The 14,307-nt window shown below is 33.6% G+C and overlaps 1 protein-coding gene across 1 annotated transcript in view; it reads left to right on the top strand.

Annotated features, from left to right (window-relative positions):
• Positions 1-10,474, top strand: part of LOC136038274 (cyclin-dependent kinase 2-like) — a 30,393-nt gene extending 19,919 nt beyond the window's left edge. The window contains exons 4-5 of the mRNA XM_065721395.1: positions 3,815-4,018; positions 10,271-10,474. Coding sequence (XP_065577467.1) covers positions 3,815-4,018; positions 10,271-10,381 — 315 coding nt within the window. The 3' untranslated portion in view covers positions 10,382-10,474. The remainder of the gene's footprint in view (positions 1-3,814; positions 4,019-10,270) is intronic.
• Positions 10,475-14,307: the final 3,833 nt, after the last annotated feature.

The following is a 14,307-nucleotide window of genomic DNA, read 5'->3' as shown; positions in this document are numbered from 1 at the left end:
CATAGAACTATAGGATCGCAATGTCTCTTTTTCTCTTTGGTATTAATCCATATGGACCTTTTTCGTCCATACGTGATCTGCCGTATCGTATATAATAGTGTATAATAGTATAATATGTATAATAGTGTAGCATTTGTACCCTATGGAAGATACGTCATTGATATAAACCAATGGAATTTAAGCGCATTTTGTCATAAAATTATCGGAACGTAATGTCTTTTTTTCTGTCTGGTATTAATTTATAATACATCATAGATTTGTACTCCTTGCGGATTGATGGAGTTTGTACTCCTTGCGGATTGAAGGACGCTTTGTCATAGAGTTATAGGAAAGTAATGTCTATTTTTTCGCTTTAGTGTTAATTTGTGTACGTCATAGATATAAGTACACCATAGATTTAAATCAATGGAATTAATGCACACTTTTTGCCATAGGATTGTAGGAAAGCAGTGTCTCTTTTTCTCTTAGGTGTTAATTTGTATGTGTCGTAGAAATTATGTGTCAGATTTAAACCAATGGAATTAATTGTTACTGGGAAAATGCCGTGAAAATTTGAAGAGCTCAGCCATAGAAATCATGGAAGATATTTCCAGTTACGCTGGACAGGCCGACATGACTGTGAATGCCAAATAGTCAAATATAATGACTATCAATTTCTTGAAGAGTACACCTTCGTTCAACAACCAATCCCTACGGAGATGTCCGTCCACAAGTGCAAACTCCTTGGTATCACTATCTTAAGCGATCTGCAGTGAAAGGGCCACGTTACTAACATCACAAAGCAAGCTAATTTGGCACTTTCTACGCTTAAATTTTTTTTTCTTGCCCTGCAATCCACCTTTTACGAATTTATACAAGTTTCATCCGCCCTTTTCTTGAATATTCTTTGCCGGTTTGGCAATTTGTCTTAACTACTTCCCAATCTTATTCAATAGTCAGTTCAGAAGCGAGTATTAAGAATTATCTATGGTCAAGGTAAACTCCCATGTCACTTTCTTCTTAAGCATTTCCAGCTCACTACCCTATTCCTGGAACTTTCTCCATAAAGGCAGTTACACTGGATTCTAGTCAAGAGCGCGAATTTATAATTCGTCTATTTAAAGGAATGTCAAACTCAATGCAAGAGAAAGGCGCTGAACAACGTCACGATTTATAACGACACAGACATTTAATTTTATGTTAACCTAAGCTCTGGGTGTTCTTATGATAGAGCAAAATTTGCAACCCTGTCACTCACTGTCCAGCTTACTACCCTATCAGAGAGAAGAACCCTCCTGTGTACCCGGTTTGGCAATAAAGCCATGACAAACCCCCCGTTTCCAAGATTTATTCCCCCCCGCCTTTTCAACCTTTAAGATGCCGACCTCAAAGACCCAACTCCGAGAATGTCCCTATCCTTCAACCTCTCTCACTATTCGACTAGACATACAGGGAGAGTTTCGTTTCTGCATTTGTAAATATTGTTAATCAGTGAATTTGTTGTATTGACTCAGTTTTTTGTTGATGATCTGTCTGTTTAATCTGACAAGTGTCTTTCTGACACAGTGTGTCGGCGTCTGTGTATTTCCCTTTTTTTAGACAAGTTTTATCTGACTGTAATATCTGACGTAAAGGGCAAATTCGATACCATGTGAGGTGAAAGTCGTTTTTAAAACAAAAGTCTCTCACTCCCCACTGATTTCATGGCCAATGAAAGACTGTTGTGAGCCTTTTAAATTAGTCTTGTATTCTCTGCAGGATACTTAATACAGGATAGCCTACTTCTAATCGTGTTTTGTTGCGTCAATTTTGTATTTTCAGTAAAGTGTTAATTTTTCAGAATACTAGAAATTTAGGGGATAAAAGCTTTCAAACAGTTCGTGGGAACAAACTGTAGTAAGGAGGATTTTTATTTAGCCAATTTTGCAGGGAGATGTTGCATAAACTGCTAAGTTATGATTCTTGTTTGTTTTAAGTGTGATCCTCACTCTTTACTTCCATCAGAAAACTTCGTTTCTGCATTTGTAAACACTATTAACTAGTTAATCTGTTGTATTGACTCAGTTTTTAGTTGATGATCGGTTTTTTTTATCTGACAAATGTCTGTCTGACACTGTGTGTCTTCTCTGTGTTTTTCTCTCTTTTTTTGGCAAGTTTTATCTGATTGTAAAACCTGACGCAAAGCGCTAATTTGGCGCCACGCGCTGTGAAATCGTTTTTAAAATAAAAAGTATCTCTCACTCTCAATTAATGTACACTTTTTGTCATAGAATTGTTGAAAAGTAATGTCTTGTTTCCTCTTTGGTGCTAATTTGCAATACGTCATAGATATAAACTAATTTAATTGAAGCGCACTTTTTGCCATAATAGAAAATAATGTCTCTTTTGTCCTTGGTGTTTATTGTTATGCATCATAGATATAAACCAATGGGATTGAAGCACACTTTTTGGCAAGAATTATAGGAAAATAATCTCTTTGTGTTTTTGATGTTAATTTTTGATACTTCATAGATGCAAACCAATGAAATTGGATTTCACCTGTTGCCATAGAATTGTGGGAAAGTAGTCTCTTTTTCTCTTCTGTGTTAATATCTATAATATCCGTAGAATTATAGGAAAATTATGGCATTTTTTCCCTTAAGTGTTAATTTGTAACAAATTCCTACTTAGTTTTAAAAACTGCTTATAAATGAGGCTGTTCAAATCAAAAGATTATGGCCGTGGTTAAGTGAACTTGAAAACATCGAGGTCCAAAATTGAATTTGGGTAGCCTTCTGTCTCTCAATTCTCTAGAGATCGTCGATTGTCAAAAACCCTTCAAATAGCAGTTATTCATTGGCGGAAAATAGTAGGTTAATTATACCGCTTGTCAATATGGTCTCTAGGGATGTTATCGGCGATCTAAAACGATTCTTTCTGGCAAAAAACTTGTACAAATTTCAGGTAGCTGAAAATATTCTATGGGACTGTTCGAAAACAGGAAAATACATCGAAAAATGGTTGCAATCATCTTACAGGTTATTGTCTTCGGCTCATGATAGTACCGATTTTGTTCTAAAAGCAATATCCTTCACAGAGTACACTTGTGAAAAAGAGCTAGACATTTTCTAAGATTTCTAAGCAATTAGAGGAAATAGAGCAAAATCCTAGCAAACATTTTGTAGCATCTTCAAGAAGCTACGGCCTGATATTAAAAGCGGTATCTTCCGCCAATGAATACTTGAGTACTTTTTAAATATAAATTTTCAATTTTAACATGGGATTTTCGAGTTCCATAAGTTCACTTAATCACGGCCTTAACCGAAACAACCAAAATGTCAGATTGGCCGTTCCAAAAAGCAAAAAAAAAGTAGAATTATAACTTCTCTTTATTAGGCTACTTGTTTGCTATCTTTCTTTGCGGGGTTTCTGAAACTCTGTATGCTTCAAGTGAATGTTATTAATAGCGGAAAGGCGAAGTTCCAAAATTGTTGTAACTCTTTTTGGCACTAAATGACTTTAAAAATGAGAAACTTGGTGAAAACGTTTTATTTCAAGTAATGTTTATGTAAATATTGCCTAAAAGTTTTAAAATAATAGTGTCAAAATAACTTCATAATCCAGAAATATTGACGTTAAATATTCTTAATGTCACTTAATTTTTATTATTAGAATCATCATTTAAAGTTAATTGCAACTAATAAGTGTCAAAGAAATAAGGTAAAGCGTCATTTCGAAAATCTTGACTGCTAATGTGTAGCAAACGGGGCTTTCTATTTTATTTGCATATTTTTGTTTGGTTATATATTTTTGTTCTATTTGCATTTTTTAATTATTTATTATATTTTTTGTTCAGTTGCGAAGTCGAGCCCTTTTCCCCGGTGATTCTGAAATCGACCAGTTATTCCGAGTTTTTAGAACACTTGGAACACCAGACGAATCAAATTGGGAGCAAATCACAGAGCTTCCTGACTATAAGCCGACATTCCCCAAATGGCCTCCCTCCAACCTTCGAGAATCAATACCAGCTCTAGATACTGATGGACTGGACTTACTTCTAGTAGGTTTCCATTTTTCAAATTTAATTTTATTTTGGTAGCCATGATAACGATAACGTTAACAAATTAATGACAACGCTTTAACAAACATTTATATATATATATATATATATATATATATATATATATATATATATATATATATATATATATATATATATATATATATATATATATATATATATATATATATGTTTATTTATCTATTTTTGCCCGCTTACAATAAAACTGAGAAATAAAGCGGAGTCTAAATTAAAAAAAACAAAACAAATAAATAAATAAAAAAAGAGAGAAAAAGCATTACTAAGGTTATTCACGTAATCATATAAGTAGGCTAGTTGAGTCAGAGGTGTATTGTATAGCTTGCTGAAAGATCGCAAGGAATTTCTTCGTTCTAGGTAATCTAGGTAACCTGATAATCTTTGTTGATGGATTGAATATTTCGTGTATTGTTGAGATCACCGTGTTAGAGAACCTTATTGGAAGTTCCTGTACAAAATTTGCATATCGGTAATAAGTGCTCCATATTTGACACCTAAAACTTTAACGTACAATGAAGCTGCTTGAACGGCACACCAACAGTCCGCCCCGCCCCACCTGCTCCTTTTCTACCCCACTATACTCACAGCTCCACCTTTTACTCCCTTGAACAAAGTGTCTATTTCCTTTAAAGTACCAAGGATATTAAAATAAAAACATATTTTAACTCCTAGACTACTTTAGTTCTGTTTATTTATTTCAAAAACTTTGATGTTCCAAGACTTTTCTTTTGGTTGTTCCAGAATCGTGAAGATTTTAGGATAGTACAATATATTTGTCAGTGTTGCCACTTATATTTTTGACTGATATTTGCTGACAAAACAATTTTTCGGGAATTTCGTTTGATTAAAACGAGAAGTGCACCATTGGAATCACCATCGTCAAAACCCCTAATCACAGAGATGGGTTTAAGGGAGGGGCACTAACTTCTGGTGCAGAAATTCAGGGAGCGCAAAATATCAAAAATAGTCTAACGGTTACAATCATTTTCTTATTTTCGAAATTTATTTTTATTAAAATTAAGTAGAAGGTGCACTTGGCATTAAGTATAAGCAAATTGAATCCGAAATATTCATTTTTCCCATATCTTCATGACCATTCCTTGAAAATAAAAGTTAGAAGACCTGATGTAGTCAATTTTAAGGCTTTTCGTGATATTGTGTGTTCATATTTTTGTTAGTAAATGGAAATATCGTTAAAATCTGGCCGAAAATTTTGGGGAGACAAATCTGGGGAGGTGCTGATTGAGATTTCGCCCTCGGCGTAAGAGAACCGTCACTGCCTAAACAGGAAAGTTAAAGCTGTCCCCTTGGAAAATTGCTTTTTAGTGGGTAGCACTGGTGTTTTTTTTTTTTTTTTTTTTCTTGCTTCTTCTCGGATTGCCCTGCGATATTATATATTTCTATTTTTCTTCTTTTTTTTCTTTTTCCTTATTCTCCTAATCCAATATTTTTCCTTGCCTCTTCTCAGATTTTTCCTATATTGCTTACTGACACCATTCTTTCAATGACCTAACAAAAATTACTAGCTAACATTGCTAGCAAATTTTTCTAACAAACTGGATTGCTGTTGGAGCGTTTCTATAAGAAGTGCAATATAGCGGGATATCTACTAGTTACTCTGTAAACACTGAGAGATAATTTCTGATTGCTTATATGTCTTTCTGTTACAAAATTATTTTTTTGATTTTCTTCAAATATCTTAAAGATGGCTCTCATATCATCAACTTTCTTCCTTTAAACCAATACAGCTGACTACGTGGACTTAGATCTGAGAACTAAAGACTCTGCAAACCTCTTGGTTATTATGCATTTGGATGTTGAACTAATCAAGAGGCGCTGTATATATACTACTACTGCTAAGGTTAAGGGTATTAAGTTGAAACTTTCAGCGCATTTTCAGGGGGATATTGAACTAAATGAAAACTCACTATTGAAGGTTGTCAAAAGGCGGCATCAGCAATATCTCAAGAACAAATCTGCTCTTCCTAAAAATCCTTTTCTGAACTTAAAGGATTTGATATTACAATTACTAATTACATGACAAATTACAATGACAAATCTGCTAGCCTCTTCCTAAAAACCCTTTTCTGAACTTAAAAGATTTGATATTACAATGACTAATTAAATGACAAATTACAATGACAAATCTGCTAGCCTCTTCCTAAAAATTCTTTTCTGAACTTAAAAGATTTGATATTACAATGACTAATTAAATGACAAATTACAATGACAAATCTGCTAGCCTCTTCCTAAAAATCCTTTTCTGAACTTAAAAGATTTGATATTACAACGACAAATCTGCTGGCCTCTTCCTAAAAATCCTTTTCTGAACTTAAAAGATTTGATATTACAATGACTAATTAAATGACAAATCTGCTAGCCTCTTCCTAAAAATCCTTTTCTGAACTTAAAAGATTTGATATTACAATGACTAATTAAATGACAAATTACAATGACAAATCTGCTAGCCTCTTCCTAAAAATCCTTTTCTGAGCTTAAAAGATTTGATATTACAATGATAAATTACAATGACAAATCTGCTAGCCTCATCCTAAAAATCCTTTTCTGAACTTAAAAGATTTGATATTACAATGACTAATTAAATGACAAATCTGCTAGCCTCTTCCTAAAAATTCTTTTCTGAACTTAAAAGATTTGATATTACAATGACTAATTAAATGACAAATCTGCTAGCCTCTTCCTAAAAATCCTTTTCTGAGCTTGAAAGATTTGATATTACAATGACTAATTACATGACAAATTACAATGACGAATCTGCAAGCCTCATCCTAAAATTCTTTTCTGAACTTAAAAGATTTGATATAACAATGACTAATTCCATGACAAATTACAATGACAAACCTACTAGCCTCTTTCTAAAATCCTTTCTGAACTAAAAAGATTTGATATTACTATGACTAATTACATGACAAATCTGCTAGCCTCTTCCTAAAAATCCTTATCTGAACTTAAGCGATTTGATATTGCAGTGACTAGTTTAAAAGCTGTTAATCCTTACATTTTGATCCTTATTTGAATGGACTTGTCCTGTTTGGCATGCATGTCACTTTCTTAAATTATTATGGAGATTATTTAAATCAACTTCATCAAACGTCCTTAGGAAGCAGATGACCTTACTTGGGAACTAGAACTGAAATACCTATAGCCTGACTTTCACAGATATATTCTTTCTCCTGACTCACACCTCTTTGTAACTAAATACCATACTAGATAAACTTATAAGATTGCCTATAGAATTTGCTTAAAGAAAATATTACTGTTATAATGAAAAGAGCGACATAAGCCAATTTTGTAACTTTTTTAGAAAGCCAAAAAAATGGAAACAAGTTTGTTGGCTGTGGTCTCTCTGAAGGATGAAGCTAATGGAGATAGTTGGAACATATTCTAAACCAACTTTGCAAGCTTGTATAAATTCAATACAAGTATTCCGTCTGAATTCGAAATTATTCCATTTTAGGGCGCATGTCTCCTTTTTCCTTGAAAAGAAAAGGAGATAAATGCCGGGTCCCTATGTTATAGATCCATAAGATAATATCAGTGCGTATCTTGATCTTCCTAAGGGTGCGAGATAGGACAATTCTGACTGCACCATTCGATTCCTCGTGCTGTGTTTACCTATAACATATACATAACCCATCTTTACCAAAATGGCATCTGGCGTACTTTTAATCATCGCCGCCGTACTGTAGTTCCTGTGTATAGTATTCTGTTCATTTTTTTTTTTTAGTATTCTGTTTTTTTGTGTTTTTTTTAAGTTATTTAAGTTGTTTTATGCTTCACATTTTCCATATATCTCATTGTGTTGACCTTGAAATAGTACTAATTACCTTCTATTTTTTGTTGTTGCCCCTGTTGATATCTCCTTTCATTATTTAATTCTTTTCTTGCGTTCTAGCTTAGTTTAAAGCTATTCTAGCGAATAAATATATTCTCTTATATTGGAAGGCAGAAAAACATCTTAAATATTAGTAATAAAAATTAGTAAGCAGCATCATTTGGCTATTTTTACTTTGTCATGCTTAATTAGCTAATTTGCTATTATATAATTCTCTATTGTAATATCTTGTTTTCTATTATATCTTCTTCACTGATTGTGCATCTTTTATTATATCTTTTTATGTTCTATTATTGTCTTTTTGGCATTAGTGAATTACACTACATAGCAGTTTTTTCTTGTTCCTATATATATATATATATATATATATATATATATATATATATATATATATATATATATATATATATATATATACCGAAATTTGGTGGATGTCCGGAATTCATTTTTCTCTACTTGGATTCAATTAGCTTTGTCAGTCTTATGCAAGGTTTGATGGTGACATGTTAGGTCTCAGAAATGAGTTAGAAACCTAACCTGTCACCATCAAACCTTGCATAAGACCGGCAAAGCTGACTGAATCCAAGCAGGGAAAACGAAATTTCAGACATTCACTGGTGAATGTCGACATTCTCCAATTTCGGTATTTCACAGTAACATATTAATACATATTATGTTTTACTACGCCACCTTGTTACATATAGTCCATATAATTTTGCCTATGACAGGACTCTTGGATTTGGCATTGCTTTGCTTACAACAGTTCCTTCATCTCTTCAGCATTATGTTTAAAAAACTTTTTAAACATATTTAAGACACTATACTTAAGCGTCTGAAACATATGGGGGGGGTAACAATAATTTTGCCTGTGATAGCAAGACTCTTGGAGTTATCACTGCCTTGCTTACAACAGTTCCTTCATCTCTTCAGCATTATGTTTAAAAAACTTATTAGAAAACCACCAACTGAATTAGTCCTGTCAACATGTTTAATAGGTCAAACATGACCTATTAGTCAATAATAACTAAAAGAACAACATGTATATGTGGAACTAATCAGGTTTTAACGACTGGCTTACCCTCTGTCCGTGGAACGGATTCGTTGACATTGACACGTAACACATTAGCTCTAGTAGCATAACTCATCATCAATGTACTGTCAGCATGTTTGAATAGGTCTGCTATGACTTAAAGATCAATCTCTATATTTGGGATTAATGTATAGAAGTGATTTCTAACAAAGTGTCAACCCATTATCCCTATATCCCTGGAACGTGATATTGGCACCTAATACAACAAATACCAACAAAAACGTATAAATAGTCATATTAAGCTATGAATAATATCCGGTTTTTATAAAATAATTATATTGTATTAAATGATGTAAGTAAATCGAACAATAGTATTATTAAGCAGTTATATTTAGTAAATAATTGAATTATGTTCAGCTAATGGTTATTTTAAGCTACAACGTTATATTAGATGATTGTAGTATATTCATTATTCAATTAAATGAAATTATTGATTTTATTAGACAATTGTATAATATTGATAAATTACATTAAATAAATTGTTGTGTTAAATAACTATATTAAATTAATTGTTGGCAACATAGTTTGACAATCCAGTCAAAGAGCCAAAGGATACCAAATCATGACTATAATCTTTTTCGCAAAATTAGTTTGCAGAAATCTAAACTGAAAATATCAAAAATAATTTGAATATCGACGTAAGTGAAAAAAATATAAATAATTTTGGAATCAGCAGTAAATAAGGGATAAACTGTCCTGAGCATTAAAATACGTACTATATTTGAATTTGGACCAGTGACCCATTCAGAAGTCAAATTCAAAAAGTAACCTTTTCCAATTTTTTTAAATACTTGTGTGTTTTAATTTTACATATTCATAATGATGTTTCCCTAAAGATAAAATTGACTTCAAAACGACAGGGAGAATTAACCCCAGTCTATTCAAAGCTTATATGTTTAATCCCATGCATGAAGTTCACACTTCATTGAAATATTTTTCGATAACTCCTTCCAATTTCATTCGAAAGAAGGGGAAGGTTTTTTTTTTTAATGAAGATACAAAAAAGTATTTTTCCAAGTCCCTCTTCCAATTGGCATCCTTACACAAAAAAAGTAGTCTTTCATCGGCAGTGTTAACATTTCTTCTTCTTTTTTCAAAAATTTCTTCCTTTTTTTCAGAAATGTCTTCTTTTTTCGATTTTTCTCCCTTTTTTCAGATATTTCTCCCTTTTTTCAGAAATTTTTTCAGAAATTTCTTCTTTTTTTCGAAAATCTCTTCTTTTTTAGGAATTTCTTCTTTTTTTTGGAAATTTCTTTTTTTTTTTCAGAAATTGCTCACGTATGATCCGGCTCGACGGATTTCAGCGAAGCGTGCCTTAACTCACCGGTATTTTGATGACGTATCTATTGAGAAATGCAGACCACCCATTCAGCAGTGATTTTTTTTTATTCTTTTTATATGTGAAAATTACGTGTCGTTTCCTCAGAGGAAGAACGTTTGATTTACAACAAAATAAATTGTTTGTCGTTAATTAATTTTGTTTTCAAATTACTAGTATTATATCTGCGTGTACAAATTGTTTGTATTCAATTTGCGAATTACTTTTGCTACTCTTTTGAGGATTACCTAATTTTCCTTTTGTGTCTGATGGATACCCAGAAAGAACAATCCTTGGCAATCTTCGGAGGGGCCCTTCTCCAACATCTACATCTGATCTCAAAGTTTAGTTAAAATTTTGGACGTGTATTGAACAGAAACTAAAGTGAATTAAGACAAACTTAAAATAAAAACCTACAGACTAAGGGTAGTTTAATTAAATGAAGCTTCGAAATAATTGTCAGAGACATTTTTCAGCAATAAAAGGGGGGAGGTATCACCCTGCAGCACCCTTATTCAGGCTTATTCTAAATGAAGGGAGATGAGCAATTTATTCATACCTCCCTACCCTCCCTGTATTATTTGAAGGTCTATGGAGACCTAGACATATTGGGCATCGAAAATGCCCTCTTGTAGACATGTCCCCCTCCCCCTATCTCTTAGACAATGACCCCTCCTTCATAGTAGTTGATGCATAATCATGCACTTTTCTTCGTTCTATTTATTTACCCTAATTTCCCTTTTGCTCCTCATTTTACATATGGGAAGATTATTTGTTTTGAAGGGGAAGAAGCTGGACCCCTATACAGATGTCCAACGGGTTTATGCTCCGGTTTCAAAGAAGGGGGTCAGGGGGTAGTAAGCGTGTGTTGAAGCTACTTGAGATGAATGTGGATGTTATAGAAGACAGTGTTGCCATGTCTATTCAACTACAATTTGATTTAAATGATCAATTTTGTTTTTGAATCAGTATTTATTAAAAAATTAACCGACAAGTAATCGCATAAAAATGTGTGATTATTTCGCAAATTATATTTAAGCCTCTTAAATTTCTTTTGTTAAGATCGAATGTTCCGAATTAGCGTGCTTTTAACGGGCAGTATTCATAAAAATTTGCTCATTATTATATAGGCTTTGCTGTAAGTAAAACTAACGGTTATAGAGTGTTGTATAGTTCTAAACTAGCTGTTAAATTAGTTAGTCATTTAGTAATTAGTCAAATTAGTAGAGTTGGTCATTGAATCTTCTTGAAGTGTGTATTGGGAGCTACTTATAGCTTCAAAAAATACGTCAGAGGTCAATGGAAACGCGAAAAAAGAGAAACTAGACCACAGCCTAGTACCCAGAAAAGGATACAAGGCCACAAAATCATAGCCAAGACACACAGTTGCGAGGTGTCGTATCTTGCCCATAGAAGGAGTTCAACAGACATCTTTAGACTAGGCGTTAACCTCCGACGCTGTCGCAGCCAATCAGCGCGGAAAGATCTTGGCTCTATCGTCGAAGTCGCGACAATAGCTATGTGTTCCTTTTGAAAAATGTTTGCGCAACTGCGTGTCTATATAGGCTGTGAACTGGATCAGATAATTTCGAAAACCACACTGCCTATCCATGACGATAAATAAAAGTTCTAGGGATATGAAGTAATTGCCACTGGCATGGAAGGAATCGCTAAATGATTATTTACCATGTTTTGACACTTTTCATACAAAGTCTAGGTCATTACGTACCCTGTGGGACATTAGGGCTGTAGATTTTGTTTCATATCGTTTCCGATCTTTTGTGAAACGTCTCTTTGTATAATCTCTTGCTAGGTCGCCACTACCGCTGCAACTACGAAAGGCGGACTTTATTCATTCCACCGGTACGCAACATACCACACTTTCCGTATATGGAACCAAAATTTTGACTTGGCACACGAATTGGTGAGCTCCGGATTGCTATCATGGCTGCCAAATTGACACATTTTGTGTCATAATGACACAATTTGATGTTGCGTGACACAATGACACATTCAGACGAAATGATGACACAATCGACGAAAATGACACATTTTTCTTTAAAAAATGACACAATCGACAAAAATGACACATTTTTCCAAAAAAGTGACACATTTTTCAAAAGAAATGACAAATTTTTGTCATCCTAGTCTTGATTTTTAAATGGTAACAAAAGAAAAGTAAAATTTCAATTTTCTACCTCCAGAAAAGCTACAAATTAATGGAAGGGCATAGCGCTGCCTAACCGTGGCAGTAGTACACAAACAGTGCAGAATACAGGACAGATGCCATCACCGTATTTAAAATATAAACCACGCGAAAAAAACAGCCATAGGCGGAAATTTCAAATCAAAATACAGGCTGAGTATCTGAACTTGATTGAGTATTTGATGTAGCTGACTGGTACCTACTTAATAGTAAAAATTAGACAGCATGCAGTTTACCAAATCTGTGTGCATAAGCAGCAACTCCCATTTTTAGGAGTACAGGAGGGGTATCCAACCTCGGACAAGATTACAAATTTCCAGAGATGTCTTTCCTTCAGAATAATCCATCTGGCTTAAAAAGGCACCAACAAATATGACAAAAATACTACATTGAAGCTAGTTGAATGGCTTACAATTGAGTAAATTAAAAGCTTAGCCAATAAAGCCGATTGCGTATAGAGCCGATTACGATTACGAAGTAATACGAAAAGTCTATTTTCAATTTACTGTCGGAATTGATTGTCATTAAAACTTTTATAAATGTAAACTTGCCTCGTTGGCCGCCCAGACACATTCATAGTGTGTAACATTAATTTTAATCGAATGTTTCTATTTCTTTCATGATGTCACAAAAAAATCATGATCCAAAGATAATAGGATAAGGTTAAGTTTACTCCTTTTTGAACTGATTTGGAAAAGATTTTATATTCAAAACTCTAAATAAAGATTTGACAATTAAATATGATACAATTTGTAGCAGAAAAATATGACACATTTTGTGACACATTATGGAATCTGAGATGACACAAAAAGCACATTTTCGGAAAAAATATGACACACTCCTTAAAATAAATTTGGCAGCCCTGATTGCTATTCCAGCCAGGCTTTTCTGTTCCGATTCGGAATCTACAAACCGGCACACTTGCCTTTCCAGCAACGCATACGGCATGGACGATTTCAGCACTATATCTGTGCGAAAACAAGTCAGAAAAATAGTAGGTAGAAGTTTTCTACTTAAAAAAAGCAATATTTGACAGATCAAATAACTGTTTTACAGGCTGGGAGGCACTTTTGACACTGAGTTGAACCTACCATAAAATATTAATCCTTTGTGGAGTCAGTTTCAGAGGCATCCCAGTCTCTTTCTGGTGGGGGGGTCATCTTTTGAATTTTAATGAGGTTTAATCTGACTATATCCATGTATTGACAAAATCTTGTAGAGTTTTACTGATGCTGATAATGTTCATGCTGTTGTGTTTTACCATTAATTATGTATTTCTAACAAGAAGTATCCAATAATTTGGCTTGGGAAGCTATTGACTTAACACTGAAAATTCTTCGGCCTACAACCCGTCCAAGACACTTGCTTGAAGTGATTTATATGTTTTTCATTTGTCCTAAGTATCTTGTCTCATATTTACCAACTATGTTGGTATCTGGTATCTTTTTGTGCTGTTTGTGGTATCTGGTGCCACTTAACGGTCGTCTTAAACAATTTTTATTCAAAAATTGTCTCCTCTTTTGCTGAGGAAGCCGGATTTGTTTAAGTTAACTTGAACGTCTTAGAAACAAAACGCTGTAAGACATATTTTGATTCACACGAGACTTGGAATATACCTTTAATTTTTTCCTTCTGAGACTTTTCTGACAACTTTTGAAATCATAATGGAATAAGGCAAGTTTGACCATCAATAATTCAAGTTTCGACGAGGTGCTTAACCATAGACAATATTTTTTGCTGGTCTCGTTCACTATCTATCCTACTTCACTGACCAATGACA

This window comes from Artemia franciscana, chromosome 17 (assembly GCF_032884065.1).
Source record: "Artemia franciscana chromosome 17, ASM3288406v1, whole genome shotgun sequence".
Classification (NCBI taxonomy): Eukaryota; Metazoa; Arthropoda; class Branchiopoda; order Anostraca; family Artemiidae; genus Artemia; species Artemia franciscana.
Note: the sequence above shows the minus strand (reverse complement) of the source record. Positions and strands in the feature narration are given on the sequence as shown.